The sequence below is a fragment of the Mustelus asterias genome, chromosome 12 (assembly GCF_964213995.1).
Source record: "Mustelus asterias chromosome 12, sMusAst1.hap1.1, whole genome shotgun sequence".
In the NCBI taxonomy this organism is placed as follows: domain Eukaryota; kingdom Metazoa; phylum Chordata; class Chondrichthyes; order Carcharhiniformes; family Triakidae; genus Mustelus; species Mustelus asterias.
Genome location: NC_135812.1, coordinates 103,089,264 through 103,117,083, shown reverse-complemented (window position 1 = coordinate 103,117,083; position 27,820 = coordinate 103,089,264). Strand labels below are relative to the sequence as shown.

Here is a 27,820-nt window from a genome sequence, read left to right as displayed (position 1 = left end):
AGCCAGAGACTCAGTGTCACGCCTGTGAACTGAATGGAATCATTCAATGTTCATGTTATAGAGGGCCTGCATCTTGGCAAACAATATTTTGACACAATCCAATTTATGCAGCTATTGTATGTCATTTATCTTTGCTGCTTTAGTCCAGACCCCAAACTCAACATCCTCCATTCCAACAGCCTCCCATCCTTTACCACCCTCTGCATGAAGAAATTACATCTCAAATACACAAGACCCTTTTCTTAGAGTTAAATTTATGTCTCCATGCCCTAGAAATTACTACTGAACATCTGTGGGATCTAGTTTATTTATTCTCTTAAAGATCTTAAATTATCTACAAAATAATCCCCTTCCTTCAATATAAACACCTTTAGTACCTTAGCCTTTCCCCATAGTTCAAATACCAAATCCCATTCATAGTTTCCATTTTAGCACTTTCAAGACTAGAATATAGGTATAGAATCTAGAATGGTATGGAGTACTCAAGGTTGGGGGATGTACTAGTGCTTTGAGGTTAGTTATTTCCTGAGATTTGCATTCTATCCCTAAAGCCGCAAATACTTGAATCACACGAGTCAAAATACCTCATGCTGGTATTACACTACACATATAATGAACTTAAATGTAATACATATACACACACACAAACAAATTACTGCAGTTTAAAAAGTTAAAAGATCACAAAATATTAGAAGATGTAATACAAACTGCTACAGTAGTTCCTGCTGTGTTCTGTGATTCTTGATGCTTCTTTGTACCATGTCCTGCAGATGATTGGGACTCTTGCAGTGCCAATACTTTAATGGAATCTACCAAAATATATTTTTAAAAGTATTTAAGGATTTCAAAAATATTGTACAATTGAGCATCACTAAGATTTTTCTCCCCTACCTCCAACCCATAGACACGAAATGGTGCATAGGACAAATCTGGACACGTATTTCTTTTGCCCATGTTCGCTCATCTCAGTGCAGTTAATGGGCAAGCAGTACAGCTGGGCTCAAAGCCCAGGATATGGATGTGAATCCCACTCATTATCAACTCCACTTGCTGGATGAGGCCGTACAGATAAGTGACATTACACTTATAAAGCGGTCAGATTTTAACGCCTCACTGCCAGGCTTGCACGTGATAAACAACCACTTGGTTCAGAAAGCCAAACACAAAATGTAAAAATAAAACAAAATACTGCGGATGCTGGAAATCTGAAATAACAGAATGCTGGAAAGACTCAGCACATCTGGCAGCATCTGTGCAGAGAGAAACAGAACATATTGGGCTGGATTTTCTGGCCACACACATCCCAAGACCGGAAATTCTCACCCGAGGTCAACGGACCTTTGCATGGTCCACGCCCACCCGCTACAATTCCCGTTGTGGGCAGGACGGAAAATTCCACCCTTCGAGTCCATATGACATTTTCAGAGCCAAAACACAAAACATGAGCATGCAGTGATTACATTCTTCTTAATCTTATTTGGTTTCCCTGAAGCATGTATGTATTAGTGGCAGAAGAGACACTTTTAGGTTGACTATTCAGAGTCATGCAAAGTACATCCATGCCAAGAAAGTTCTCCTCAGACTTTCATTGCTCAATGAACACTCGTATGTCTTTCAACAAGAGTTCAGCCAAGATCAGGGATTTAGGCAGTGTGCAAAGAGAGAGCTGGTGTCTCACCGTGCCATGGTATAGGATAGCACTTCACTCCATTGACTATAGCAGCATCACAGTAGTCAAACCCACTAAGAAACATAAGAACATAAGAAATAGGAACAGTAGGCCATCTAGCCCCTCGAGCCTGCCCCGCCATTCAATAAGATCATGGCTGATCTGAAGTGGATCAGTTCCGCTTACCCGCCTGATCCCTATAACCCCTAATTCCCTTACCGATCAGGAATCCATCTATCCGTGATTTAAACATATTCAACAAGGTAGCCTCCACCACTTCAGTGGGCAGAGAATTCCAGAGATTCACCACCCTCAGAGAGAAGAAGTTCCTCCTCAACTCTGTCCTAAACTGACCCCCCTTTATTTTGAGGCTGTGCCCTCTAGTTCTAGCTTCCTTTCTAAGTGGAAAGAATCTCTCCACCTCTACCCTATCCAGCCCCTTCATTATCTAATAGGTCTCTATAAGATCCCCCCTCAGCCTTCTAAATTCCAACGAGTACAAACCCAGTCTGCTCTACTATTTTGCTTCAAAGAGCAAGATCAATGGGTTGGGTTTGAGGGGGAAAACAAAGACAGAGGGCTCAAGGAATTAAAATGATAAGCCCAGTGAAACAGGCCAGAAGTTAGCATCAATGCTGGACTTTAATTCATAGTAAAAACAGAAAATGCTGGATAAATTCAACAAGTTTGGCAGCATCTGTGGAGAGAGAAACAGAGTTAACCTTTCGAGTCTGTATGACTTCTTCAGAGCTGATGAGGAGTAGAAATGTGGCAAATTATATTGGAGGAGTTTGGAGAAGGTGGAGCAGAATAAAAGGTTAGAGGCAGGTGGGAGCCAAGGAGAGACTGACAAAGATATAATGGATACAAGACAAAGAGACAAAGCGTTAAAGGACCCAAAGAGAGGGAAGAACTCAGGAAAATTACAATCACCAGAGAAGTGGTACAGTGTAATTTATTGGAGATGCGGGCTGACAAGTGCTCAGGTCCTGATGAAATCCTAGAGCCTTAAAATAAGTGGCTAGTGAAAAGATTGACGTATTAGTTATAAATTTTCTGAAATTCCCTCGATCCAGAGGAAGGTCCCATTAGATTGGAGGAGAACAAATTTAACTACATTATTCAAAAAGGGAAGGAGATAGAAAAAAAAAAGTGAAACTACAAGCCAGTTAGCTTAATATCTGCCATAGGGTAAATGTTAGAAGCAAGTATTAAGTATTAAATGAGCTATAGCAGGGCACTTGGATAAATTCAAGGTAGTCTGGCAGACTCAACATGGCTTTGAGAGGGAAATCATGTTCAACCAACTTAACAGGTGTTGTGAATAAAGGAGAACGAATGATTGTACTGTGGTTAGATCATTGAATGTGCAACACCTGCCCCTTTACGTCCTCCTTGCTCACTATTCAGCCCAAAAATTCTTTTTCAGGTGAAGCACCGCCTTTAATCTGGTCCTGGTCCATAGCATTCGCTGCTCCCAATGTGGTCTACTCTAATCGGAGAGACCAAATGCAGACTGGGTCATCACTTTCCAGAACAGATTTGTTCAGTTTGCAAACAGGACCCAGATCTTCCCGTCACTTGCCATTTCAACACACCATCCTGCTCTTATGGCTACATGTCTAACCTTGGTATTTTGCAATGTCCCAATGAAGCCCAATTCAAATTAGAGGAACAGCACTCGATTTTCCAGTTAGGCATTTTACAGACTTCTGGACTGAACATTACAACTCCAGAGCATGAACTCTTTCCTCCACTCCATTTTTATTTCATATCTTTTTATATTTATATTTAAATTTTCATTCCTTCCATCATTTCATTTGTCCATTTCTTAAAAATCTAGGTTTCCACCCCACCTACCCACCAACCACTAGGGCTAACCTTTGACACACGTGCTCTGCCATTTACACATTCCGATCTCTTAATGGGCCACTCTGCACCCTTCTCAGCCACAATCACCACGATTTACATTCCTTTTGTCTATGACATTTATCAATTACCACCCTCCCCCTATTTTCTTTGTCTTCATCTCTGACCAAGAGTAACCCAGACTCAAATTGTTAGCTCTATTCTCTCTCTCCACAGATGCTGTCAGACCTGCTGAGATTTTACAGCATTTTCTGCTTTTGGTTTCAGATTCCAGCATCCGCAGTAATTTGCTTCTAACCTGCTCAATCTTTCCCCATAGACAACATCTTCATCCCAGGAAATTGGCATGTGAACCTTCCCTAGACTGTTTCCAATGCAATTATATCCCTTCTGAAGCAAGATGACCAAAACTTACACAGTACTCCAGATACAGTCTCAGTGAGACCGTACAGCTGTAACAAGACTTCCCTACTTACATATTCCATCCTGCTTGCAAAAAAAGGCCAACATTCGTTTTACCTTCTTAATTACTTGTACATGCATGCAACTGTTTAGTGATTCATTTATCAAGACACCCAGACCCCTCTGTATTACAGATTTCTGCAGCCCCTTCCCATTTGAATAATAATCTGCTTTTCTATTCTTCCTAGCAAAGCAGGCAACCTCACATTTTCCCCACATTACACTCCATCTGCCAGATTTTTTGTCTGTTTACTTTATCTATATCCCTTTGAAGTCTGCATGCTCTTCACAACTTGCTTTCCTACCCATCTTTGTCTAAACAGCAAATTTAGCTACCACACACTCCTTCCTTTCCTCCAAGTCATTATATAGGTTAATAATTGAGGCTCCTGCACTGATTCCAGTGCAATTCCAATTGCAGCTTGCTAACCCAAAATGATCCACTTATTCGGACTCTCTGCTTCCCGTTAGCTAATATCAGCCCCCAACACCATGAGCTCTTTATCTTGTGTAGTAACCTTATGTGTACTTGGATTTCCAAAAGGATCAAATGCCTTTTGGAAATCCAAATACACCACATCTGCTGACTCACCATTATCGTCACAATGGATGTCTCAGCACTCTACACCAGCATCCCCCATGACGATGGCATTGCTGCAACGGCCTCAGTGCTCAGCGCCAACAACTGCCAGTTTCCAGATGCAATTTTACATCTCATCCGCTTCATCCTGGACCACAATATCTTCACCTTCAACAACCAGTTCTTCATCCAGACACACGGAACAGCCATGGGGACCAAATTTGCACCTCAATATGCCAACATCTTCATGCACAGGTTCGAACAAGACTTCTTCACCGCACGGGACCTTCAACCGGTGCTATACACTAGATACATCGATGACATTTTCTTCCTTTGGACTCATGGTGAACAATCACTGAAACAACTCTATGATGACATCAACAAGTTCCATCCCACCATCAGGCTCACCATAGACTACTCTCCGGAATCGGTTGCATTCTTGGACACGCGCATCTCCATTAAGGACGGTCACCTCAGCACCTCACTGTACCGCAAGCCCACGGATAACCTCACGATGCTCCACTTCTCCAGCTTCCACCCTAAACACGTTAAAGAAGCCATCCCCTACGGACAAGCCCTCCGTATACACAGGATCTGCTCGGATGAGGAGGATCGCAACAGACACCTCCAGACGCTGAAAGATGCCCTCATAAGAACAGGATATGGCGCTAGACTCATTGATCAACAGTTCCAACGCGCCACAGCGAAAAACCGCACCGACCTCCTCAGAAGACAAACACGGGACACAGTGGACAGAGTACCCTTCGTTGTCCAGTACTTCCCCGGAGCGGAGAAGCTACGGCATCTCCTCCGGAGCCTTCAACATGTCATTGATGAAGACGAACATCTCGCCAAGGCCATCCCCACACCCCCACTTCTTGCCTTCAAACAACCGCACAACCTCAAACAGACCATTGTCCGCAGCAAACTACCCAGCCTTCAGGAGAACAGTGACCAAGACACCACACAACCCTGCCACAGCAACCTCTGCAAGACGTGCCGGATCATCGACACAGATGCCATAATCTCACGTGAGAACACCATCCACCAGGTACACGGTACATACTCTTGCAACTCGGCCAACGTTGTCTACCTGATACGCTGCAAGAAAGGATGTCCCGAGGCATGGTACATTGGGGAAACTATGCAGACGCTGCGACAACGGATGAATGAACACCGCTCGACAATCACCAGGCAAGACTGTTCTCTTCCTGTTGGGGAGCACTTCAGCGGTCACGGGCATTCGGCCTCTGATATTCGGGTAAGCGTTCTCCAAGGCGGCCTTCGCGACACACGACAGCGCAGAGTCGCGGAGCAGAAACTGATAGCCAGGTTCCGCACACACAAGGACGGCCTCAACCGGGATATTGGGTTTATGTCACACTATTTCACATAAATATTTCTGCTTTTTTCCTCCTGAGTCTTTATCATGCGATCCTAGAATCAGAATTTATGTCACACTATTTGTAACTCCCACAGTTGCGTGGACCTGCAGAGTTTCACTGGCTGTCTTGTCTGGAGACAATACACATCTTTTTAACCTGTCTTGATGCTCTCTCCACTCCCATTGTTTTGTTTCTTAAAGACTGGATTAGTTGTAAGTATTCGCATTCCAACCATTATTCATGTAAATTGAGTCTGTGTCTTATAAGTTCTGTTTGTGAACAGAATTCCCACTCACCTGAAGAAGGGGCTCAGAGCCTCGAAAGCTTGTGTGGCTTTTGCTACCAAATAAACCTGTTGGACTTTAACCTGGTGTTGTTAAACTTCTTACTGTGTTTACCCCAGTCCAACGCCGGCATCTCCACATCATGATCACCATTATCTACCATGCTTGTTACTTCCTCAGAAGTCTAATAAATCAGACAAACACAATTTCCCTTCCACAAACCCATGTTGATTCTGCCTGATCCCGTTACGATTTTCTAAGCATCCTGCTACTGTCTCAGTAATAACAGATTCTAGCATTTTTCTTATGACAGATGTTAAGCTAAGTGGCCTACTGTTTCCAGCTTTCCATCACCCTTCCGTCTTAATTACGGAGACTTGGATGAAAGGGCAAGACTGACAGCTTAGCATTCCACGATTTAGATGCTTCAGGAGAGATAGAGAGGATGACAAGAGGTGGGGTATTGCTTTACCGATTAGGGAGAATGTCACAGCTATACAGAGGGAGGACACCTTGGTGGGATCATGCAGTGAGGTCATATGGGTAGAACTCAGGAACAGGAGCGGTGCAACCACACTGTTGGGGTAGTACTGCAGATCTCCCAACAGCCAGCATGAAGTGGAGGAACTGATGCATCAGCACATTATGGGAAGATGTAAAAACAACAGGGTTGTTGTGATGGGCAATTTTAACTTCCCCAACATTGACTGGGATTCCTTTAGTGCCAGGGGTTGGACGGGGCAGAGTTTGTTCAGTGTGCTTTGAGGCAATATGTAGAGAGCCCCTACCCGAGTTGGACTATCTTAGACCTGGTTCTAGGAAACAGGCCTGGACAGGTGATTGATTGATGTCTTGTGGGGGACCATTTTGGGGACAGTGATCACATTTCTATAAGTTTCAAGATACTTGTAGAAAAGGATAGAAGTAGAGCCAGACTGAAAGTACTAAACTGAGGGAAGGCTAACTATGACATATTAGGTAGGAGCTAGGGAATGTAGACTGGAAGGAGCTAGGGAATGTAGACTGTTTGAGGATACATCCACCTCCGATACGTGGGAGTCTTCTAAAAGTCAGTTATTAACAATTCAGGACAAGTATGCCCCTGTAAAAAAATGAAGGATAAAGATGGCAAGATTCAGGAGCCCTGGATGACAAGAGAGATTGTGGGCTTAGTGGAAAAGAAGGAGGTATACATAAATTTCAGGAAATTAAAAACAGATAAGGCTCTTGAGGAATACAAAGATAGAGCTTAAACAGAGACTTCGGAGGGCAAAAGGGGCCATGAAATGTCCTTGGCAGGCAGGATTAACGAGAATCCCAAGGATTTTTATGCATATGAGGGAGAGGGTAGGTCCACTCGATGACAGCGGAGGGAATGTGTGTGGGGAGCCAGATGAGGTCCTTAATGAGTATTTTGCATCAGTATTCACAACAGAGAGGAATGTGGTGGTTTGGTGAGTGTAGAAAGGAGGATGTTGACATTCTAGGACATGTTGAGATAAAAAATGAAGAGGTATTGGAGATTTTGAGAAGCATTAACGTGGACAAGTCCACAAGGCCAGATAGGGTCTATCCCAGAATACGGAGAGAGGTGAAGGAAGAAATTGCTGAGGCCTTGGCCAAAATCTTTGTATCCTCCTTAGCCATGGGCAAGGTACCAGAGGATTGGAGAGAAGCGAACATTGTTTCTCGGTTCAAGAAGGGCAGAAGAGACAATCTGGGAAATGACAGGCCTGTGAGCCTTACATCAGTGGTGGGGAAATTATTGGAGAAGATTCTTGGGGACAGGATGTACTCACATATAGAAGTGACTAGGCTGATGAGTGATAGGCAGTATGGTTCTGTGAAGGGTGGGGGGCGGGGGGGGGGGGGGGGGGGGGTTTGTGTCTGGCAAACTTGATTGAGTTCTTTGAGGAAGTGACAAGAAAAATTGACCAGAGCAGTCCAGTGGATGTTGTATCGAAGCCTTCGATAAGGTTCCTCATGGCAGGCTGATACAGAAGATGAAGTCATATGGGATCCAAGGTGAGCTGGTAAAATGGATACAAAACTGATTTGGGCATAGAAAGTCGAGAGAGTAGCAGTGGAAGGGTACTTTTCTAACTGGAGATTTGTGACAAGCATGTTCCACAAGGATCAGTTCTGGGGACTCATATTTTATATAATATATAAATAAATACATACAAGATTGGGAGGAAAATGTAGGTGGTCTGATTATTAAATTTGCAGATGATACAAAACTTGGGGGAATAGCAGACAGTGAGGAGGATTGTCAGAGGATATAAATTACATGGAGACCTGGGCGGAAAGATGGCAGATGGAATTTAACCGGACAAATGTGAGGTGATGCAATTTGGAAAGTGTACTCCAGAAGCAAAGTATATAGTAAATTATAAAGCCCTTTAGAATATTAGCATACAGATAGATCTAGACATGCAGATCCACAGTTCCCTGAAGGTAGCAACTCAGGTAGACAAGGTGGTCAAGGTGGCGTCTGGCATGCTGGTCCTCATCAGTCAGGGCATTGAGTATAGGAATTGGAAAATCATGTTGCAGCTCTAAAACTTTGGTTAGGCCGCATTTGACATACAATTCTGGCCACCACACTACCAGAAGGATGTTGATGCATTGGAAAGGGTGCAGAAGAGATTTACCAGGACATGGACCTATGAAGAAAGGTTAAACAAACTTGGATTGTTTTCATTGGAGCATTGGAGGATGAGGGGGGACCTGATAGAGGTTTACAAGATTATGACAGGCTTGGATAGAGTGGATAGTCAGAGTCTTTTTCCCAGGGTCAATTACTTGGAGGGGCATAGGTTGAAAGTGAGGGAGAAAGTTTAAAAGAGATGTAAGGGGCAAGTTTTTCCACAGAGTGTGGTGAATGCCTGGAACATGCTACCGGAGATGGTGATGGAAGCACATTCTATAACAGGCATTCAAGAGGCATCTGGATAGATACATGAAGAAACAGGAAATATAGGGATATGGACCATGTAGAGGCAAGAAAATATTAGATCGGGGGCATCTGTGTCAGCACAGACTTGGAGGGCCGAAGGGCCTGTTCCTGTGCTGTTCTTTGTTCATTAGAATTGTTACATTTGTGGTTTTCCAAACTGCTGGCACTTTTCCAGACATCCAGGGAAATTTGGACGATTATAACCAATGCATCCACCATCTCTGCAGCCACTTTGTACTAAAGATGCAGACTAAGTCCAGAGAACGTCGCGGCCTTTGGTCCCATTAGTTTCCCCAGGATCTTTAATCTAGTGATCATGATTGTTCCTTCTGGATTTTCAATTATTTGTGGGCTGCTTTTTGTGTCTTCCATGGTGAAGACTGATACAAAATACTCATTCACTTCTTCATTGCTTCCACTATTTCCTCATTTCCCAATTACTTATTCCTCAGTCTTGCCCTCTAAAAGAACCAACGCTCATAGTGGTTACTCTAAAAAAGAAAAAAGAGTTTTTATATTCCCAGCTAGTTTTCTGTCATATTCTAATTTATCCCTCATTTTTTAGTCAGTCTTTGCTGGTTTCCAACATATATGTTCAATCTTTTGACTTGCCATTAATGTTTGCAGCATAATATGTATTTTCTTTAATTGGATACTATCCTCAACCTCCTTAGTTTGCCACAGATGGTGCATCCCTCAAGGATCTCTCAATGGAATATATATTAGAGCTATAAAAAATGTCTGCCACTGTTTCTCTACTGTCCTAACTTTTAGCCTATTTTCTCAATCCACTTGGCCAATTCATACTCTTGTAAATGGTCTTAGACCAACTTTTCTCACCCTCAAGTGGAATGTGAAATTCTACCATGTTATGTTCACTGTTGTTGCTCCTTTACTATGAGGTAATTAATTAATTTGGTCTCATTACATATTACCAAGTCTAACATAGCTCACTCCCTGGTTGGCTCTAGAATATATTGCTCTAATGCTCAGGTCTCTCTCAATGAGAGGGGCTTCAGCCCACAACCTCCCAACTCAGAAGAGAAATTTCCATCACTGAACCAAGGCTAGCACAATCAGAAGTCCAAATGTGAAAATATTAAAACAGGAGCACCAAAGTTTAATTTTCGGTTTTCAGTAGAACTGGGACGTCAATTCTGGTGAAGGTACGAACATAAATTGTATTATTTTGAGGGAAACACATGAACAAAGGGTTCTGGGGATGTACATACACAAATACTTGGTGATTTAAAAAGAAAATGGGATACTTGGTTTTTGTATCCAGTCTCCCTATTTACAAAGCCAAGAAAAAGTAATGCTAAGCCCACAAATCTCTATTTAGTCATCAGCTGGAATACGGCATACAATTTTCAGTACCACACTTTAAAGAAAGGATGCCAAGTTTCCTGGAAAAGGTGCAGAGGAGTTTTGCCCAGAATGATGGATTTCAGTTACGTGGAGAAATTGGGACTTTAACCTTCTCTGCTTGAAGAGGAAAAGTGGGATCTAATAAAGATATTGAAAATAATGCAGACTTTTGATATAAAGTTAATCAGCATAAATTACTTGCTCTGGCAGGTATGTCAGTGACCAGAGATCATAGATTCAAAATAATTAGGAGAGAGGAAATGTGGAATTTTGATTTTGCCTACAGGTGATAAGATTTAGAAAGCACTACTTGGAAAAGGGTGGAGTCATCGGATTCCACAGCAACTATCAATAGGCAACTGGATATATACTTGAAGAGGTTATGAGGGAAAAAAAAGCTGCAACATTCGACTAAAGTGATTAGCTCTTTCAAATAGACAGCACTGGTGTCAGACCCTTGATGGGTCCAAAAATAAAATATTTTCTCGGCAAATGCATTTTGTTTCAGATTTATCATCTGCAATTATTTTTGTTTACAAAACAATTATAGTTCTTTGCAAACTGAATTTGAAACAAAATTTGGTATACTACTCAAAAAAATGGGGCGGAGAACTATATTGCTACGCGATGGGGACGTGAAGTAGTAAACAACATTCTCACCTGGACAGGACTTTGATAGTGTCACCTTTGTAGAAATATTTTCATGCTCATCTGGAAACTAAAGATAATAGGTCAATTTAAGACATCAAGGGAACAAAAAGTCCATTTAGCATTTGCTTCACTCAAAGCAGATTAACTAAAATATAAGCACAAGAGAGATAGCAATCTTGGAACCCTTCAATCTCAGAAATGCACATTTTCCACATTCATCCAGGAATAAAACTCACTTTCACTATAAAACAGTCAGCGGGCAAATATTAAGTATCTAAATACAATTTTGAGTTTAAATGCTAAATGTTTAGCAGGTGTTTATATTGTGCATTTGCTGCATCACTACAATGAGTCATGCTTCTCCGAATGTACTTAGCAGTTTTATCAAAGCAGCCCTCATGTCCTTCCACCTTACAGTGAAATGTCCTACACTCCGGCTTCTAATTTGTATGGTACAGATGTTGCCATGCTAAGCTTTTCTACCATTCTACTTATCTGCGTATTCTTTTTTAGATTTTTTAAAAACAGTTCCCTGATTCACTTTAAACAGTTTGTAGATAATTCAACTGTTAACTTCCAGTGTGGACCATTTGTTGCTTCCTTCCTTTGTTAACTTCTCTTTCCTCATCTCAAACCCTACTTAAAATACATGTTTGCTCTCAAAAGTGCTCAAAGTGTTGCAGCCAGATGTTATTTCATTTTTGCAGATGCTATTTTTTGTTTTTATTCAAGCATTTGAAGTTTGCCCCCCACCCCTGTCTATTGCACCAATGTGGGTACTATTTGGGGGGGGGGGGGGGGGGAAGAGAGAGAGAGAGAGAGGAGGATAACCTTTTAGGGGAAAATACCAGCAGCAGCCAGGCCTGTGGCACCACAACTGGTTCTGCTGTAGAGCAGGATCGGGCTAAAGTCCAAGCGAGTGATAAGTAGTAGGAGACTCGATAGTCAGGGGCACAGACAGGCATTTTCTTTGGCCGCAAATGAGACTTTAGGATGGTGTGTTGCCTCCCTGGTGCCAGGGTCCTGGATGTCTGAGCAGGTACAGGGCATCCTGAAATGGGAGGGTAAACAGACAGATATCCACATTGGCATTAATGACATAAGCAGGAAGAGAGATGTCCTGCGAAGATAATTCAGGAAGGTAGGCAAGGAGCTAAAAGGTAGGACCCAAAGGGTAGTAATCATTTGGTCCCCTTATTTAAGAAAGGATATATTAGCTTTGGAGGGGGTACAGAGAAGGTTCACCAGGTTGATTCCGGAGATGAGGGGGTTAGCTTATGAGGAGAGATTGAGTAGACTGGGCCTGTACTCATTGGAGTTTAGAAGGTTGAGGGGAGATCTTATAGAGACATACAAGATAATGAAGGGGCTAGACAAGGTAGAAGCAGTGAGGTTATTTCCACTTACAACGGAAACAAGAACTAGAGGGCATAGCCTCAAAATACGGGGGAGTCAATTTCGAACAGAGTTGAGGAGGAACTTCTTCTCCCAGAGGGTAGTGAATCTTTGGAATTCTCTGCCCAATGAAGCAGCAGAGGCTACCTCGTTAAATGTGTTTAAGTCACAGATAGATAGATTTTTAATCATTAAGGGAATTAAGGGTTATGGGGAGCAGGCGGGTAAGTGGAACTGAACCCACTATCAGATCAGCCATGATCTTATTGAATGGCGGAGCAGGCTTGAGGGACTAGATGGCCTACTCCTGCTCCTATTTTTTAATGTTCTTAATCTTAGGATTGCTCCCCATGTCATGTGCTGTTGAGGCTTGGAACAGAGAGATAGTACAGTTGAACACGTGGCGTGGCTGAAGAGCTGGCGTAGGAGGGAGGGCTTTAGATATATGGATCACTGGGATGTCTTCTGGGGAAGGTGGGGCCTGTACAAGGACATGTTGCACCATGTCCCCCAGGGACTGGGGAAAAAAAAAGACTGGAGATAAATATAGCGCAGAGTACAAGCAGGCAGAGAGATGCCATGGGGCTCAATGGGACTGGAGGTCTGGAGTGCACTTGCTTCAATGCAAGAAGTATAACAGACAAGACAGATGAACTGAGAGCCTGGATTACTGCATGGAATTATGTTATTGCAATTATGGAGACATGGTTAAAGGAGGGACAGGACTGGCAAGTTAACATTCCGGAGTATGTATCGTTGTTTTAGATGGGACAGAAGAGGAAATAAAAGGGGTGGGGGAGTTGCATGGCTGATTAGGGAGCACATCACAGCTGTTTTGAGGGAGGACACATTGGAGGGATCTTGTAATGAGGCATTACGGGTGGAGCTCAGGGATAGGAAGTGTGAAATCACAACATTGGGAGTTGGGTACTATAGACCTCCCAACAGCCCGCAGAGGAGAGGAGCAGTTGTGTAGTCACATACTGAAAAGGTGTGAAAACTTCTCTCATATTGACTGGGACTCCCTTAGAGCCAGGGGCTCGGATGGAGAGCAATTTGTTAGATGTATCCAAGAGGTTGATACAGTAGGTTGACAATCCAACCAAGGAGGGGGCTATACTGGACTTGGTATTGGGGAATGAGCTAGACCAGGTGATCAACGTTTCAGTGGAGGAGCATTTTGGGTTTAGCGACCATAATTCCCTAAGATTTTGGATAATCATGAATAAAGACAAAAGTGGCCCTCAGGCGAGGGTGCTTAATTGGGCAAGGGCCAAGTAAGAAAGGAACTGGAGAATGTGGATTGGGAGCGGCTATTTGAGGGCATATCCACTTCTGAAGCTGTTAAAAGCAAGTTGATTGAAATGCAGGATAGCCATGTCCCTGCAAAAATGAAGGATAGAAATGGCAGGACTCGGGAACTATGGATGACAAGAGAAACTGTAAGGTTAGTCAAAAGGAAGCAGACATTAGGTCTGGGCATCTAACTGATGAAGCCCTTGGATTGTAGTGAAAGTAGGAAGGAACTTAAACGTGGAATTAAGAGGGCTAAAAGGGACCATGAAATGTCTTTAGCAAATAGGGTCATGGAGAATCCCAAAGCTTTCCATCCATATATCAGGTGCAAGAGAAAGAACAGGCCTACTCAAGGACAATGGAGGGAAGTTATGCATGGAGCCACAGGAAATGGAGATCCTTAATGAGTACTTTGTATCGGTACTCACCAAGAAGGACATGACAGATAGGTATGGGAATGCTGTAGAGAACGTCAATATATTGAAGGAGGAAGTGTTGAGTATCCTAAATTACATTAAGGTAGACAAGTCCCCGGGGCCGGATGAGATCTATCCCAGGTTATTGCGGGAGGCAAGGAGAGAAATAGCTGGGGTCTTAACAGATATCTTCTTTGACCACAGGCAAGGTTCCAGAGGACTGGAAAAAAGCCAATGTTGTTCCCTTGTTTAAGTAAGGAAGCAAGGATAATCCTGTAAATTATAGGACGGAGAGCCTGACGTCAGTGGTGGGAAGCTTTGGAGAAGATACTGAGGGATAGGATATATGCACATTTGGATGAAAATGGATTAGTTAGTGACAAGCCGCATGGTTTTTTTTAACGGGGAAGGTCATGTCTCACCAATTTGATTGAACCTTAAGAGGTGACAAAGATAATTGATGAGGGAAGGGCTGAGAATGTAATTTATACAATGTGGCGATGCCGGCATTGGACTCAGGTGGGCACAGTAAGAAGTCTCATGTGACTCGGCCAACGTTGTCTACCTCATACACTGCAGAAAGGATGTCCTGAGGCATGGTACATCGGTGATACATTGCAGACGCTACGACAACAGACACTGCTTGACAATCACCAGGCAGGAGTGTTCCCTTCCTGTCAGGGAAGACTTCAGCAGTCAGGGCCACTCAGCCTCCGATCTTAGAGTAAGCGTTCTCCAAGGTGACCTTCAAGACACTCGACAACGCAGAATCGCCAAACAGAAACTGATAGCCAAGTTCTGCACACGAGGACGGCCTTAACCGGGATCTTGAGTTCATGTCACACTACGTGTAACCCCCCACCATTTGGCCTGGGCTTGCAAAAATCCTACTAACTGTCCTGGGTGGAGACAATTCACACCTCTGATTTGATAACCTCTGATTATCCCTCTCTGCACTCACATTGTCTTTACAGGTACAGACTTGATTCCTGCAAAGACTTGCATTCCAACCATTATCTTGCAACTGAGTCTTTGTCTATACATGCCCTGTTTGTGAACCCAACTCTCGACTCACCTGATGAAGGAGCAGTGCTCCGAAAGCTCGGGATACCAAATAAACCGGTTGGACTTTAACCTCGTGTTGAGAGACTTCTTACTGTAATTTATATGGACTTTAGCAAGGTGTTTGACAAGGTTCCACATGGCAAACTGGTACGAAAACTAAAATCACATGGGATTTGGGATGGGTACAGAACTGGCTTGATCACAGAAGATATAGTGGAAGGCTTTTTTTTCCAGAATAGAGATCTGTAGCTAGTGGATCACAGGGATCAGTGCTGGGACCTCTATTGTTTGTAGTACATATAAATGATCAGGAGGAAAATGTGAGTGGTGGAGTTGCCGATAGTGCCGGGGATTGTCAGAGGATACAAAAGGATATGGATAGATTGGAGACTTGGGCACAGAAATGGCAGATGGAGTTTAATCCGAATAACTGCGAGGTGATGCATTTTTGGGGATCAAACCAAGGTATGAATATTACTGTAAATGGCAGAACTATTAACATACAGCGGGCTCTGGAAGATGCAGGTCCACAGTTCCCTAAAAGTGACAACGCAGGTGGCAAAGGTGATTAAGGCGGCATATGGCATGCTTGCCTTCATCAGCCAGGGCACCGAGTACAAGCTATATAAAACGTTGCTTAGGCTGCATTTGGAGTATTGCATGCAGTTTTGGTTGCCACACTACCAAAAGGATGCGGAAGCTTTGGAGACTGTGCAAAGAAGGTTCACCAGAATGTTGACTAAACTAGGATTGTTTTTACTGAAAAGACAGAAGCTGAGGAGAGACCTAATAGAGGTCTACAAAATTATGAGAGGCATAGACAGGGTAGATAGGTAGAGGCTTTTTCCCAGTGTGGGAGTGTCAATTACAAGGGAGCATAGGTTCAAGGTGAGGGGCGGGGGGTGCAGGGAGGTGGGTGGTGGAAGGAGGAGTTTAAGGGAGATGTGCGGGGGGAGTTTTTCCATGTGGAGAGTGATGGGTGCCTGGATCGCGCTGCCAGTGGTGGTGATGGAAGCAGGCACATTAGCAACATTTAAGAGGTATCTGGGTGAACAGGGAGGGAATAGAGGGATACGGACCGAGTAAGGGCATCATGATCGGCACGGGCTTGGAGGGCCGAAGGGCCTGTTCCTGTGCTGTACTTTTCTTTGAATCAACATGGTTAACCCAAACATCCAGTGACAGCTAAATTTACTGTGAAATGCAAATGAAATGTTTAAAGAAAGGTAATCTTAATGCAAGCTCCATAAACATGGCCTACCAATGTAATGACTTTCATTCAAAATGTCAGCCTACTCACATTATGAATAGTAGACATAGATTTCACTTTCTGTCCTCCTGCAAGAATCGGAGGTCTTCTCTGGGAACTCGGTTCGATTTTCTGACTGACCAGTAATGCTGTACCAGAGCTGGACTGATAACTGGGCAGATGCACATCATGGACAGCAGGCCTATACTCAGGTGGGTGGTAAGGAGACTGCAGAGGAATAGCAGGTCGAATGGGCTCCCCAAGCTGCAGAGCATTAGTGTTTAATCCAGTGGAATGATTTATGGAAGGCATATTGTCAGCAGACCCTTTACAAAGAGAGATTAAAAATTTTTTAAAACTTGTCCAGTATAAATGGGCCAACAGCCTAGAAGTGCACTGCAATGGTAATATTTGAAACAAACACCCATTAAGTTAAATTGCTATGTTCTCCAATCTTAGTGGTAATTCACACCACAATTAACTGGAAAAACAACTAGAATGTGCAGTATGTAAACTTGGTCCTCCAACAACATTCTTACAAGTATTGGCATTTTCATCAAGGTGCAAAGGTCTATATGGAACAGTTTGGACTGGCTAGTCTTCACAGACTACTTAGACAACCAAGTCCAGTACCCTGTAGTGACTACATTAAGCCTGGTAATGTTTTAATTCAGGTCTTCACACGAAGGGGTTGGCAATGCTGGCAAGCATAGATATCTGCTGTAATGAATGGAGCACACTAGACCCTTGTGGGAATGCACCACAAGTAATATCAGAGGGGGAAAAAAAAAATACTTGGAGCAGACACTCCAGGTTCATCACTCAATGCCATCCAAAGTCTTGGACCAGATCTTGTATGACATCCAAAAGCATTTTCTGCAAGTTAGATTTGTCCCTGCACCCTTCAGCACAAAACATTTTTGCCCCCTAAGCTGCTGAAAGTGCAAGCTGATAAACAACACAGTAAGGGGTAAAGAATCTTTAAATTGAACGAACAGAGCAACAAACACCTTAACCAGGCTGAAAGATTGAAAAATAGGCAGTGGAAGGAGGTGTAAATTAAATTAAAGTGTTTGAATTCAATCTCAAATCAGTTACAGAGAGATGGAGGAAGATATTGGAGAGCTGTAAATGGTAATTTTTCCATTAATTAACATCTAGGAATTTTACTCGAAAGATAGGTCCTTGCATTTATTCCTGATGATCTTATGTATTGCTCTGGATTGCTTTTTCTGCTTTTCAAAATGTTGGGGATTACCAGTAACTGACAAATTATCCAATATAATTAGAGAAAATAAAAATGATTTAAATAATTTCAATGGCAAAGCAGAGACCAGCAACTTGAGCATCTCACTGCTTTAGGTATTGTTGGTACAGCACTCTAGCACTAAAGAAATTGATCCATTGCCATCGATGCTACTCTTCAGGTGACTAGATTTAAACTGGGTGAGGAGGTTTAATTTATGCTTTGTTTCCCTGGAGATAAGTCGTCCTTAATAAAAGCATAAAATGCTGGAAATATTTAGCAGCTGAGGCAGCATCTGTGGGGAGAGAAACATCACTCGTGGGGAGAGAAACATCACTCATGTTTCAGGTCAATGATCTTTCTTCAGAAATTGAAAATTTAGAACTTTTGTCCGGTATCATTATGCATTTTGTGCTTTAACTAATCATTCCTACCATTCACCCTGGGTGGGATTTTCCTTCCCCGTGGCGTGTTTCATGGCAGCAGGAAGCAGTGCACTGCTCACTGGCAGCAGGTTCTTATGATCTCGCCATTGTCAATGGCGTTTCCCATTGAGTGTGCCCCTTGCCATTGGGAAACCCGCAGTGGGGGTGCATCAACAGGATCATGAGATCCTGCCGGTGTAAATGGCAGCAAGATTTTTGTGCCTATATATCTCTCCTGTTCTCGCCTCCCCTCACCACCTTTCCCAGTCTCTGTGCTTGATTAAAACAAGTTTACATCTCTTCATTTTTCCAGTTCTGATGAATGGTCAGTCACGTGAAACATTATCTGTTTCTCTCTCCACAATGCTGCCTGACCTGCTAAGTGTTTCCAACATCAGCTGTATTTTGCTTTATAATGTCCTTACTTTTGCTCAGAAGACAAGTGGTCAGTCAGGCTATGGGGGGTAGAAAGAAAATCTAAGGCAGCCTCTGGATTCAAATTCACAAACTCCTAGACAAAAACAATTTGAATGTTTCCATGCAGGCACAAGAGTTCTTTAACAAAACAAAATCAAAGTTGTCATCCACCTATAGGATACTGCTATTTATAAACAAACATTATTTTTTCCTACTTACTTCCTGGTTTCAGCATTTCTTCCCCATTAGTGTCAGGCACAGTGGCAAAATTAGAAGCAGAGGAACAAATCCCATTTTTTCCTTGGTCCAAGGTCTTCAACTTCTGTTCCGATTGTTTCTTATAAAATTCAGCAGGCAGGTCTCAAGAAAGAAAAGGAAAAGCAAAGTAAGGACCAATAACTATTTATTTATTAGTCACAAGTAGGCTTTTAAAAGTTGAATTGGAAGCTCCAAAAAGTAATAATGGAAACAGAGCAATTTTTTTTTAAAAAAATGCATATGGAATTTCTAATATAAAGCACACAGCAAGTCAAACACAACCACAGGTCCTAATGTTGCTCTTACTGAAAAGATTTATTAGCGATTACCTGAGCTCTTTCTGTGGACGAATGTACAAGCAGATTCACCAAGCCGGATGAGCTCATTGGTGGATTCAGATCCATTTCCATCCCAGGTGGGAAGGGATGATGATGAGCTAGATCAGTTAAAAAAATATCAATTTTTACACATTTTAAAATTAATGAGAAAATTCAGATCACAATTTGTACATTCACACAAGTTTTAACAACCCAATAAAAATTGGGGGTGGTTAGAAGTGGCAACAATAATAAAACAAACTTGCATTGTCAAGTTCTCTCATCCTTGGAACTCCCTAAATTACTTCAGTCAATGAATTTGTTTTGAAATGCTATCACTGACAATATTGTTACAAACCTAGAATTGCTTTGTAGTTCGTGCTGGATTCAGTTGCATTAGTTGTTCTCAGAAAATGCAAGAGCTTCTTATTTTGATAGAAGCTATTGCGCACAGTCCCATATCTACACATATTGCACTGTCCACTCAACTCCCTCCTCTAGCTTCCTGTTCTTGCAAACTTCACTCCATCACACATCTGCCAACTGACCAAAAACCCACAGGTTGATTGAAACCATCCACTCATCACTCCATGATGACCTGTTCAACCACTCACTACCCGCATCTCGGCACACCCATATGGAAAACACTTCTTGATCAAGATCTACCAGCAGACATCATTTGGATCAAGGAATGAGAAACACAGGAAGTCACTAACAAGTTCCTCATGACAAACGACAGGCTTTGAACTGTAATGGTGACAGTGGTCCTTGCTAAATAGGTTCAGGACAGACCAGGGCTCCTGTACAGCCACCGCTGGGGTCTCAGTCACTTGTGGAATGACAAATAATTATGCACATCGAGGAGTATACCCTAAACTCAGTAAATGAGGCTATTGCTCGACTTGGGTGTTTTGCATTTGCTAAATAAATATATGCATGGTAAAGGGCCTAGAATGCAACAATACAATCCCTTTGTGTTATGATGTCAGTGGAATTTTCACATGATTTTGCTAAAATCTCTCTTAAAACCAGATTGAATTGCATTTGGTGCACTTGATTTGAATGTGAACAAGTAATGATCAGATTCACAGATGAAATTGACACCCTATTTTGTGCAATAACATGTAATGTTATCCTCACTGATTCATCTAACTGATTAAAGTTATTTGCCTTTTGAAAAGTCTTTGGTGCTGCTATAGGTTCGATTACAAAGGATTGACTTTTGTTTGGATGTTTGAAATCCTGCTGTATTTCTATTAGTCAAAGTGATTCCATTATAATACGCGAGGTAGAGACAAGCCACTAAGTTTGATATTTTTCATAGCCCAGCTAGCTCATTACCTCAGAAAAGCTGTTTAAAAAATTACTTATGTCATTAAAGATATTTTTCCACCGCCCCCTCCATCCTTTCTATTGATCATGGCCAAAAAACCTGAAGCATGATTGACAATTTGCAAGTTAGTTTTTGCATTAGAGACATAGAGGTTTACAGCATGGAAACAGGCCCTATGGTCCAACTTGTTCATGCTGCCCTTTTTTTTAAAAAAACCCCTAAGCTAATCCCAATTGCCCGCATTTGGCCCTTATCCCTCTATACCCATGCAACTGTCTAAATGCTTTTTAAAAGACAAAATTGTACCTGCCTCTATTACTACTTCTGGCAGCTTGTTCCAGACACTCACCACCCTCTGTGAAAAAATTGCCCCTTTGGACACTTTTGTATCTCTCCCCTCTCACCGTAACCTATGCCCTCCAGTTTTAGATTCCCTGACTTTTGGGAAAAGCTATTGACTATCTAGCTGATCTGTGCCCCTCATTATTTTATAGACCTCTACAAGATCACCCCTCAACCTTCTACCCTACAGAGAAACAAGTCCCAGTCTATCCAGCCTCATCTTATACCATCAAGTCCCGGTAGCACCCTGGTAAATCTTTTCTGCACTCTTTCTAGTTTAATAATATCCTTTCTATAATAGGATGACCAGAACTGTACACAGTATTCCAAGTGTGGCCTTACCAGTGTCTTGTACAATTTCAACAAGACGTCCCAATTCCTGTATTCAATGTTCTGACCGATGAAACCAAGCATGCCGAATGCCTTCTTCACCACTCTGTCCACCTGTAACTCCACTTTCAAGGAGCTATGAACCTGTACTCCTAGATCTTTGTTCTACAACTCTCCCGAACGCCCTACCATTAACTGAGCAAGTCCTGCCCTGGTTCAATCTACCAAAATGCATCACCTCACATTTATCTACATTAAACTCCATCTGCCATTTGTCAGCCCACTGGCCCAATTGATCAAGTTTCCTTTGCAATCCGAGATAACCTTCTTCACTGTCCACTATGCCACCAATCTTGGTGTCATCTGCAAACTTCCTAACCATGCCTCCTATATTCTCATCCAAATCATTAATATAAATGACAAATAACAGTGGACCTAGCAGTGATCCCTGTGGCACACCACTGGTTACAGGTCTCCAGTTTGAAAAACAACACTCTACAACCATCCTCTGGCTTCTGTCAAGAAGTCAATTTTGTATCCATTTAGATACCTCATTCTGGATCCTGAGAGATTTAACCTTATGCAACAACCTACCATGCGGTACCTCGTCATTAGAAATGCTGACTCACAGGATCATTGGCTAAAAGACCATCCATCTCATTTTCAAGTGTACAATCTTTTACGTTCAGGTAGGCCGAGATGTTTCCTGTAAGCAGCACCAGCACTGGCTGCATACAAATTGGTCCCTTTACGTTGTGCGTGCACAGCCTTGCAAAAGGATTTAAGGTGCCATGCACCCAAATAAATCACTATTACACTTCTATTTTTTTTGTAGTGCAAGTTGGTGGAGGATCATTTTAACATGCAATTTACAAAAGGTTTTGCAACAGAGCACTCCTCAGGACTAAGTGACAGCCTAGGTGGTGTACTCAGGTCTTGGAGGAGAATTTGAAACTGCTACCTTCTAACTCAGAAGAGGGGATAACAACAGAGACCAAGCTGACTAAATAATTGTTTTCCACTTGCTTTACTGAATTAATTCAAGTTATATCTTTTAATTCAGGAATCAAAATATTACTCAAGTTCTCCATAAATTCAAAAAATAGACTGTACGCTTTTGATGAATGTGCTCCTGCTTCGGGTACCCTCTCTTTGCATGGGTTCCCAAGTTCCTCTTGAAGTACACCTCGGATTACAGATATTGCTTCACTGGATAGCAAGTCAGGATCACCTATTTTAAAATATAAAATAGAAGGGGGAGAAAAAAAAAGTCAAACTGTGCAGTTTTTGTATTTACGAAAATGAAAAGGCAATAAACTGATTGTTATCTTTCCTCTGGCAATTTTTTTCTCCTCCCCTCCCAAAGGAATTAACTTCATGTCAAGAAAAATTGTGCACAATTAGTCATGCTTGTTTAGTGCATCACCTGACTGGTCCCTAATCATGTGAGCCTTGACAGATTATCTGTCTGGATGGTGTATTACAGCTGGAAAAGAAGAGCATTGGTCTCAATGTGCATAAAAGGTTCTCACGAGAATTGTTGGCTAGAAGCACAACCAATTTTCCACTTCTTAAGTGGTGCATTGAGGCCAAGTGCACCAACCCTTTTGCTGTTCCCACAGAGACCAGGGATGCGATTTTCCTGGCCCGCTGCGCTGCTCAAGTGGTGCAGTGGGCCAGGAAAATCAGCGGGGGTGCCTGTAGTAGGAGTCGCAAATGGTGTCCAGCGCAAGGCTGATTACCATATGGAATTCGCCATTTCCATATCACTAAATAAGCCCAGGACGGTATTGTCCAGGCTCACTAATCATTTCACCCCCATGTGGGAGGGGTTCCCACCAGCAGGGACCAGGCATGATCAACCCACTCACTGATGGGGACAAAGGTTGGAGATCAAATCATTTTCCTGTCAATGCAGCTCATCAACTAACTGGATGGAGGATCCTAAACTCCAAAACATCTTGGGTACAGGGAAAGTTCAAAATGAAACCAGTGTAAAGTAAAAACCAAAACCTTACTGGGCAAGCCAGTTAACGCAGCCTCTTCCAAATCCACTGAGTTTTAAATAATAGTTCTGCACAAGTCTTTGATAGTACACATGCAAAAGCAGAATATTTAATCCAAATAAATGACAAAATACAAAGTTACAGTATTCCTGGAAATCAAAAAACTGTATAATAACAGTAATAATACGGAAAAGTTTATTTTGGATCAACTATTAGTTTGCATCTTTTGTATTGGAAGCAGGTGGTACAAAAGGGACTGATAATGGAAACAGCAGGTGGAACCAGTGTTTGACCTTAAAACCAATATTTAGGATTAGAAAGTCAAATTTGGATTAGTATTGTATTGAACCCATTGCGATGCCCACCAATTACAAAAAAGCTTGGCCAGATACTAGCTACAATACTGAAAAAGGTTATTTGGTTCAATTAGTCACTGCCAGTGTTTATGCTCCTAAATAGGTACTATTTCATACCCACCAGAACAAAACTTCGTTAAGTGAGTTAATCCACACAAACTACAATAAACAACTTATTTTATTAATGGCAGTCTCCTTCGTAAAGTAACAGACACCACAGGTGGAAAAATATGCTGGGGCGCCAAAGGCAGGTTCTGCACCTGAACGTTGGCAATCTTTCAACTTCCAGGTCCACCTCCGCAATGCACCTGATAAAAAGATCAATTGGGATTAATAATTTCCAGCGCAGGATTGAGGTCTTTATCCCAGCCAGGGTTGGAGGGCAGGATGTCTGGTCTCAAGAGGTCATTGGCCATGACCTTGAACAAGTTTGCAGCCATCAAGTATCAGGACAGTGTCGGGACCCAGAAAATGCAGGATCACTTCAAATGTCCCAGGATAATTTGCCAGAGTAGTTTGCAGGCTTCTAAGGTGCGCGCACTTTATTTTCAGTCTGCTGTCTCCAAACCTTGGGTACTGATCAGAAGTGGCATTTTTTAACCTGAACAAGTTCACCACTTCTTTGCATGGAGTTGTCTAGTTGTTGCATGTTTCCCTCCAGAGATGTCTGTGCCATTGGCACAAAAGGGAGAAGACAGGAAGGGCAAAAACAGCCCGTAGAGATTCAACAAGGACTCACTTGAAGCCCTCCTACATGCAGTCTCTGACCAATATCAACAGATTATGCCTAACCCTGGGAAGAGGAGGAAGACAAGTCAGACACATGCAGCCTGGGAGGAACTGGCCAAGGAGGTCAACAGTATCGGGCTCATCAGGAGGTGGAGATGCCAGCGTTGGACTGGGGTAAGCACAGTAAGAAGACTACTACTACTCATCAGGAGGACATGGTCCTAATGCCAAAATAGGCCTAATGACTTCATGGGAGTGGCTAAGCTGTACAAACCCTCGGTATGAATAATCTTGTGCCAGTGTGCTACAGGATGTTCCTGCGATTGGAGGACAAAAGTTAATTTTGCTGTACCTCAAAAGCAGCATGATGCAACAAGGACACAATTATGTCATTACATTTTTAAAGCTTTGGTCAAGTTGTAAGGTGGGTGCGTGCCAGAATGTACATAAGATGGATGAGCACAACCTCCAGAATGACATGCACTTTGCCAATACAGGGTAGGTGGCATGCCATTAAATAAGCTGAAATTGTTACTGAGTGCACCCTTACATCTTTTTTAAAAAGTGAGGCCACGAGCAAACCCTTACATGCGGGGAAATTCCAAACCTGGTCGTATGGAGTCCTTTTGAGAAGGGGATGCTGACACTCATGGACAGAGTTCTCCAGGACTATAGGCAAAATTGGAGGAATGCCTGAGTCTGTTGAGATGACAAAAGGCTCAAATCAGATAGAAAAGGGACAGGACAAGTGGAAGATTAACGGAAGGTCAGCATGATTCAATGAAGCTTGATAATATAGTTAAACATCGAATCCCTGATAAGCTCATTTAAGTGTGCACTGTGTCTGCAGAGTTCCATCTCTCATGTTAGAATGAACAAGGTTGTGGAGAGCATGTGCCCGTGTGACAGAACAAGGTTACTATCACAATAGCAAATGAGACAGTTGTTATTGTCATAGCACTGATGTGGCAAGGTCCCAATAACTCCTTTACTTGCATCTCTTTGTCATAGAAGTGTCTTCAGATCATCCTCCTCCAGATGCCATGCTACCACTCCCCTCTAAGGGGAAGAAGAACCCTCCAAGGATGCAGCATCACATCCTCTCTGCACCAAGCACCATCAGAGATACTGTCACCACATCAGGGATGTATGCGTCGGACAGGGAACATGTACAGACTGGTGAGGGCGCTTCACACTGCCATGTGAAGAGGGTGGTGGAACAGTCAGAATGATCCGGAGTCAGATGCTGGATATTATCAAGACATGGTCAGAAACTCCAAGGGGTTTTGTGAAGTTAACCTAGACCCTAAGTTTTATGTTTGATTTTGGCATAGGTGGTCATAAGGTGTTTCATTCCAGGTATGATTCAAATGACCCACGAGGAATCTTTTATCAAAGTTTAAGCTATAACAAAAAGAATTAGCATAACTTTTACCAATTACAAGACTTTAGCATGACAGTATAACTCCTAACAGCTAGCTAACTCTATTATTCCAAGATAAACATCTTTCCACAAACACACCCTTCTTCAGACTTGGGACAGAAAGCAAGTATGCTCACATGATGCTGGATCTTCAGCTTTGTAACACCTCTGGACAGAAATCCAGGCCAGCTGTCTGCAGAGAAGGGTAACTTCAAAACAGCCAAACTTCGGAGGTAAACTTTAATCTTGGGCAGCTTCCAAAAACAGCCACACAGAACAGAAACTCCAACTCCAAGAGGGGGAAAAAGCACTGTTGCTTCTCTCCATTTCAAGCTACTACGGAAAAGCGAAACTAAAAATTGGACTTTTCTGTGAAGCATAGCTGTCTCTAACCACACACCCTGTCAATCACCCCCTAATCAAGCTCTACTTTGCAATCCGAAGGGACCATTAAACAGAAACATTACATTAGTCCAGATTAAAAACATGATAGCAATTATAGTGCCTCAGCAACAATAAGGACACCAGGTGCAGACAACACGGTGCTGACAAATTGCCAAAAACTGCAGAAACAGATTAAAATACATTTCTTAGGCCACAGTACTGTCACCATATCAAGTGCAAAGTCCAAGATGATTTGGTAGGTATACCATAGGGATTTCATACTTTGGACTGTAGAGGTGTCCATATATGGTATGAACACCCACTCTTTGGAGGCACCAAGCTCCCTCCATAGACTACTGACTGTCCTAGAAGGTCAAACTGAGCACATTGTAGACACAATCATCGCTATGTGCACCAACCTGCCACACCTTTGCCCTGGGTTTGAGCCCAGAGCATGAGGGAACTGCCAGCTTGGGCCCAGAGCCACATCCTGTGCCCTTACTGGTTGGTAGGAATGAGGCAGAGGATGAGCAGTATCAGCTGCCAGCTGGAAGCACCCCTCAGGGAACTTCTGATGGGGACCCCATCTCCTACATCCAATCACCATTTACACAGTTCTCATTAGTGTCACAGTGACCAAAGATTCTCCTATCAGTTGTCAATTGAGTCATTAATGACCTTAATTATCATTTAGCTGACTTCAAACTCTAAGCCCCCACCCCACCTGCTGTGTTATACAAAAAAACAGGAAAGCCATTGGGAATTAACGTGCCCATTTGTGTCCCAAGTAAAGATCAGTGTCTGGTAAAAAAAAATTTAAATCCATCAAACACTAAAATAGTTTGCAGAACCCATTTTTTTATAAGTTCATTCATGGAATGTGGGCAGTGCTTACTAGGCCAACATTTATTGCTCATCGTCAATTGCCCTTAAGGTACTGGTGAGTTGCCTTCCTAAACTGCTGCACTGCATATACCCATGTCAGGGAGGGCAGTTACAGAAAGTACTTCAGCAGGCCAAGGTTCAGATCAGTGTTTCATTTTAAAGTTATATACAGATTGTGACAACTAGTTAGCGATTAAAATGAATCATTCCAAAGATTAGTCAAACTAAGAAGCTTATTGTTCTGCTCCGGTTTATAAAAAAAATTACTTACCATGCTGGGATGAAGCCTCACTTATCTGTTCTGTAAGATATTCTAGCAAACCATCAAAGATTTCCAACAGATTCCGTATACTTTCTTTGTCATTCTGAATAATATTTTCTCCTGGGCAAGAAGAGAGAAAGGGGGAGGGGAAAAAAAGCACCAATTTAGGCAAATGACTTTTCAGTGTCACTCTGAAGTTATATTGTTATGTACGCTTTTCTCAGCAAGCATGCTGGATTTCACAAACATTACTTGGAAGCAATTGCGCAAGCAGAACCTTGCACATTTTGTTTGTGTCGCCACGAATGGTATACATTAAAAATAAAATCAACTCTAGAATCAAATTCTGAACACCCACAGCCTTTACACTTCAACATAACATGAATCACCCAATCTCTGTATATAATTGAAGCTGTGTCAATTATTGTTTCAAAACAAATTTTTCATTTTGAGACATAA

The 27,820-nt window shown here is 42.5% G+C and overlaps 1 protein-coding gene across 2 annotated transcripts in view; it reads right to left on the bottom strand.

The window, feature by feature from the left end:
- Window positions 1–27,820, bottom strand: part of LOC144501766 (centrosomal protein of 95 kDa-like) — a 54,979-nt gene that overhangs the window by 18,417 nt on the left and 8,742 nt on the right. For both annotated transcript variants that reach the window (XM_078225760.1, XM_078225759.1), the window contains exons 4-10: window positions 27,371–27,481; window positions 22,430–22,547; window positions 19,324–19,430; window positions 18,956–19,096; window positions 16,700–16,974; window positions 11,237–11,294; window positions 709–809 (exon numbers count right to left, since the gene is read on the bottom strand). In XM_078225760.1, coding sequence (XP_078081886.1) covers window positions 709–809; window positions 11,237–11,294; window positions 16,700–16,974; window positions 18,956–19,096; window positions 19,324–19,430; window positions 22,430–22,547; window positions 27,371–27,481 — 911 coding nt within the window. The remainder of the gene's footprint in view (window positions 1–708; window positions 810–11,236; window positions 11,295–16,699; window positions 16,975–18,955; window positions 19,097–19,323; window positions 19,431–22,429; window positions 22,548–27,370; window positions 27,482–27,820) is intronic.